Below are 5,736 nucleotides of genomic sequence, written 5' to 3'. Positions count from 1 at the left end.
ACTATACGCCTTCTCATAACAGACGATTCTTCATGGGTCATAAATTTATATTTTGCGTCTCATAATATCTCATAAGTTATATGCAGACATGGACATCTTTATGATAAACAGAAAGTATTGAGCTCATAATTCATTTGATATTTTCCGAGAATATCAACCAAATTACTTGTATTTGTTCAGTTATATGAAAACCAAAATCATTCTTTGAAAAATGATCAGTATAAATTGACCAACACTGCAACTATGACATGCATTTCCAACTTCTAACTAATACAAGCCAATGTGACCTAATAGTTTCCATCAGAAAATTATAAAATGCAGCACCACCATCTTTATGTTTCAAAACAATGACGATAGCAAATCAACTTGTTGGACAATCTAAATCAGTATGTTCAGGTACATTACACAACGACATTTAGCAGACGAAAAATCATCATACTAGTGTTACATAATAGATTATACATATTTAAAACGAACTGAGATGATTTTTGCACATTCGTACCCCTAAACCATACTTCGGATCACAAATATACATCTCGGCCTATAATCAAACGGACAACTGCAGGTTTGATGCTTTCCAGTTATAGTCAGTCAAGACTAACAATATTGAACCTTATGTTGCATTTTTTGAACTTGGAAGACGTTGATAAACAATCTACATCTCCTTCCTTCAGCTAATGCTTTTAGCAATCACAAGATAGAGCAGGCTTTCTGACCCTTTCTCTTCTTCTTCTTCTTTTGCTTGGGTGGTTGTAGGACCACCTTAATGGCGGCATCAAAAACAGCCTTAATGTTCTGCAATTTTGGCAATTGAAATATGTAACAAGATAACTTGAAAACTTATGCATATAGTCATCTTTGAATCAGAAAAGCACCTGTTGAGTTTTTGCACTACATTCAATGTAAGCAGCAGCACCAATCGACTTTCTCAGCTCCTCACCCTTAAAAATAAGCACGAATTACGGTTCTGTCCGAGGGCTAAGGGGCCACATAAAATTTTTAATCGTGAAACTGAAAACACCGAATGTACAGTTGTTATTCAAAACACATAGAAGGTAGTATACCTGAGCTGTGCTAAGTGGAACAGCACCTGGATGGTCCACAAAGAATTGCTTATCCTCTCGGAGATCTAATGGAAACACATCAACAGTATTAGACTAAAGAACATGGAAATAGATGAGAAGAAAGTTAAAGGAGGCAATGGAAAAAAGGAATTAGACTCGTGTAAACTGAACTTCCTAGGAAAGAGAATTTAAATTAAAACTTTCCAGAAAAGGAAAGTACATTTTAGCTGCAAATTAGAAGATAGGAACCACAAAAAGTTCTTTATGTATTTGGATGTAAGAAAAAATGTCCTTGAATGTAACTTCAAGAAGATATATCCTTCACGTTTAGGTTTAGAATATTTTGTGAACTTTTAAGTTCAACAGTAGTACATTTGAACTTCAGCGATAGATTACAGTAAACTAATCTGTTTTAAGTTCATTAATAACTTCCAATTCCAAAATCAAGGCAATGTGTTTTCTATTATTTAGAGTATTTTTTGGCCTTAAAATTTGAAGATACACATTCCAATTCTAATTCAGACACAAAGTAATGTGATTAGTGACTTTCCTACATGACTCTTTTCAAAAGTTAGGCTAGCTAAGCCATATAAAACTGCATAGATTTTACGTTTGCTGCATTTATTTAAATGAGACTTGAAACTTTTAACCAAAACTTAACTGTTTCATCTATCTCAAATCTCAATCTGCAATAGGTCACTTCTCAAAGAGACTTTCTGGCAGTTGGACCACATAACAATTAGAGTTATTGAAAGTGATTATAGCTGAGATCCAAGACTTCTAGTTGTATGAATCGAATTTCCTCTCTGCCTAACCATACCTAACTCACATTTTTCTCTGCGACAACGTAAGTACTTCTTCAGAGAGTTGGTTCCAGTTTAGAAGGCATCCGAAATTCAAGGTTGTGGTGGGCTACAAGTTACTTACTATCTATTGTCTATTGTACTTCCATTATGCATTTTCCTAGTCTGTCTTGAGCTGGGGGTCTATTGGAAACAGCCTCTCTACACCACCTTTAAGGTAGACATAAGGTTTGCGTACACACTACCCTCCCCAAACCCAACTGTGTGAGACAGCACTGGTATGTTGTTGCTGAAATTCAAGGTTGTGGTGTCCTACAAATTCATGTTCAATCAGCGCTCTATTGATTGAGATGATTCAGTTTCATGGTTCAGCCAGTAAATAGCAGCATTTATCACTTCAGTAATGCCTTCCCGTACATGAATAAACAGCGTCATAACTTTTGGAGTGGTCTTATCCATAAGAACAAGCTGAGCTAAAGTAGTTGATATGAAATCATATAATAATACTTATCAGCTGTTAAGACACTATGACAGATTACTGGAAGAAACTAGAAATAATAAGAAAGATTAACCAAACAATCAAACAAGATTAACTAGGAGATGCTAACCTAGCTTTGTTCCAACAAGAATAATTGGAACTCCAGGAGCATAATGCCTCAATTCAGGAATCCACTGAAATTCAATAGCAAAAAATCAAATAAGTAACAGCAATTGTGGAATATCACCAACCATATATTTTTAGTCATTTCAACTTTTACTAATTTTTGGCTAAGAAATCCCATATAGACAACAGCGGAAATACTGGTTGGTTGGTATTTTACCATGCATCTAGTACAAGTATTTATAGTAAATACCAGCAAGCCAATGTTTCACGAGCTTGTTCAAATTAATGAGACCGATAGGAATCATTAATCCTGCCACATTAACTTCAACTTAATGAGTGTCGGTCTAATTAATCTTCCCACATTCTAATTCTTTTCCCTGACTAAGTTCTACGACAATTAAGCCTCAGTCCCTAATAAGTTGAAGCTTTCAACATGAATCCTCATTGACCATCTATCTCCATTTAAGTTCATCTCATGCCCAATAATGTACAACATGAAAAATAATAACTTTTAGAAGTTCTCTATATTTTCTACCAATGTAAGACCTAAAGTAAATGTGTAACATGACTAAAACAGATTTACAACTATAGGTATCACCTTTTCCCTGACCTTGTACAACCCAAGAAAAAGTGAGACAGAGAATACCAGAGAAGGAACTCACCTTTTTGGAGACATTTTCATAGCTCGCCTTGCTAATGAGAGAAAATGCCAGTATAAATACATCTGCCCCACGATAGCTCAAAGGTCTTAATCTATTGTAATCCTCCTGACCTGTTCAATTATAAAGTAGAGAAATCAATACGGTCCACACAACAATGGTACAAAAAGGAAAACAAAACTACCAATGTGGTAAAACTTTTACCTGCAGTATCCCAGAGCCCCAGATTAACAGTGCTCCCATCGACAACCACATTTGCACTAAAATTGTCAAAAACAGTTGGGACATAATCCTGTTTGGAACACAGAAGACAGTTACCAAATGTGAAAAATGCACCCACTAGTCTAAATAAAATTAATTAGAACTTATAGAAGTGATAATTTCAATCAGAAAAGAAAACAATATCTAACTTAGAACCAGAGTTATTCAACAAAGAGCATGTACACGGATAGCTCAGATGAGCTTGTATACCATCTTCCCTGAGAGTTCTAAAGACTTCTTTTTTTTCAGTCCATATTTCGTTCCCATACCCTTTTACCTTTAAGGAAAAGAGAGTTCATTTATGCAGGCAATCCATGATGCACACAAATACATGGAAGACTACATTTTATTGGTTTTTCAACCAACTTGACATTACAGCCTATAAAGCCTGAGTTCACCAATAATAGTCCCGAGGTAGTTTACTTTCATCTTACCTGGGCTACACCACTCATAGTTTTCTTAATTCCCCAAATCCTTGCCCCTAAAAGAGAAAGGCGGTAATACATTACTAATTATCTGACACATGTAGGGACAGCCATTTGTAGTCATTCAAAGTTCTACTCACTGTAAAAATGTGTCATTAAGAAATACGGGAGTTCCTTTGCCTAGGGGCGGAATTAAGTTAGGCTAAGAGTTGTCACGTGACACCAATTCATCAGAAAATTTTATGTTATATATAATATAATTAAGAAAAGGAACAAAATTGAAGGACAATTAGAGTAACTGACACCACTTGCCACAGAGCCATGCGGCTCATTCGGTCAGATGCCTCAGTTTTCAACACAAATATCACATGTTCTAATCGTCGTGGCCTCATTTGTAAGAGTTTTAAAGTTTTTGCACTTCAATCTACAGAATGGTATGTGTCTAGGTTCAAACCATTGCCTATTGGAAGTTAACAATACGTCGAACCAGTTACTCCAAAATGGCATTAGTAAACTTTGGTGACAAAACCTATTTGTATGTATTGAAAAGGATGTTGGTACTTCCCTAATTAGTTATTGTGCTATGTTTTTTCCCTTGTTTTCTTTCCTTTCATCTTCTTTCTTGCCGATGATGATGATTAACAACAATTTTCTGAATCAAATGAACAGTGACTTGTTTATGATTGTTTGATTCCTTATAATAAAGTGTACAGTATCATATTTTAATGAGGTTAGTTAATTGAATACATTTTAAAAAACGATAACTCTTTAAGAAGAGCTAGTAATAATATACATTTATTGTGTTTTCTTAACGCGTAGTTCCTTTTTAATACGATACACTGTTTTTTCAATTCTTTTTCATTCTTAAAAATGACACCACTTTCGTAAAATCCTGCCTACACCACAGCCATTGCTGATTCAAACTAGTACCCAGGAAGGCCCACTAGAAAGACTAAAAAAACATATTCGTTGTTTTAGTTATCACCAACGTCCTAGAACAAATATGTCTATCCACAAATAGAGAAAGTGGAGAACGATTTTCACGTCCTTCACCTCAAATCCTCTCAAAACTTAAAAGACTACTTAAGACAAGACAAGCTAGATGAGAAATAAAAATGATTAATCAGCAAAAAGAACAAAAATAGTTCTTTTCCCCTTAAAAATACCCAAAAGGTCCATTCTTTGTGGTAATTGGAAGTAAAACTAAAACAACCCCACTATTAAACCGGATACCAAATTCACAAGCAAGAGCCCCATTTGGTCTAATTCAAGCAAAACTCAACTGGGTAGAGAAGCATGTATCCCAATCGAATAAACTTAAAACAAAATGCCCAACAACTGTTTGAGAAAATTCATAAGAGAGATACAGAAAGAGTTAATGAAGTACTCACAGTGGGAAAAGTGTTGCTGGTATACGAAATGAGAAGACAAGTTTTACCCACAGCTCCATCGCCGACAGTAACACACTTTATAAACCTAGAAGCACTCATTCTTCAAAACCCAATTCGTCCTTCTCAGCAACTCCCTCAACTTTGTTCTTTTATTTGCTCAAAATCTTTCTCTATCTGTATTCTTTCCTCCACCTACTCTTCAACCCAAAAGTTGTTAGTTAAAAGAATACAGTCAGTTAAACTTAAAATAGTAGCAATTTCAAGAACCCAAAACCCCTAAACTGTTAGTGTAAACCCTATAAGCATAGAATGATGAAAACAACACAAGACCTAACTCAACAGCCACATTCATTGAAATTAAAAGACCCACCTTTATCACATACAAATGATGAATGGAGTAAAGTTTAATGGATATGAGCAGAGAAAGATAGCAGAAATGGAAAATGAAGAAAAGGCTGAATTTTATTTATTTTTTGGTTTGTGTAAATAAAAAAGACAGCTTCGAGCCAGCTATTTTTCGCTTTGAGAT

At 35.0% G+C, this 5,736-nt stretch overlaps 1 protein-coding gene across 2 annotated transcripts; it reads right to left on the bottom strand.

The window, feature by feature from the left end:
- Positions 1–283: 283 nt before the first annotated feature.
- On the bottom strand, positions 284–5,736 carry LOC107008217 (rac-like GTP-binding protein 5). Of its 2 annotated transcripts, none has more exons than XM_015207153.2 (8): positions 5,578–5,736; positions 5,208–5,399; positions 3,335–3,422; positions 3,134–3,243; positions 2,476–2,539; positions 1,065–1,129; positions 876–941; positions 284–795 (listed from the first exon to the last, which is right to left on the bottom strand). In XM_015207153.2, exons 2-8 carry the CDS (start codon positions 5,304–5,306, stop codon positions 691–693), a joined length of 597 nt encoding a protein of 198 aa, XP_015062639.1. In that variant the 5' UTR covers positions 5,307–5,399; positions 5,578–5,736; the 3' UTR covers positions 284–690. The 2 variants fall into 2 exon arrangements, with proteins under 2 accessions (XP_015062639.1, XP_027767611.1); XM_027911810.1 differs by having other exon boundaries at positions 5,208–5,404; positions 5,578–5,706.

This window comes from Solanum pennellii, chromosome 1 (assembly GCF_001406875.1).
Source record: "Solanum pennellii chromosome 1, SPENNV200".
Lineage (NCBI taxonomy): Eukaryota > Viridiplantae > Streptophyta > Magnoliopsida > Solanales > Solanaceae > Solanum > Solanum pennellii.
Note: the sequence above shows the minus strand (reverse complement) of the source record. Positions and strands in the feature narration are given on the sequence as shown.

Bases quoted from the DNA above. Each gene is read 5' to 3' on its own strand.
- LOC107008217 (XM_015207153.2), bottom strand. From the start codon at position 5,306: ATGAGTGCTTCTAGGTTTATAAAGTGTGTTACTGTCGGCGATGGAGCT. The intron at 3,423-5,207 runs GTGAGTACTTCA...TGTTCCAAACAG, and splicing joins CCAGCAACACTTTTCCCACT to GATTATGTCCCAACTGTTTT. The intron at 796-875 runs GTGCTTTTCTGA...CCAAAATTGCAG, and splicing joins GTAGTGCAAAAACTCAACAG to AACATTAAGGCTGTTTTTGA.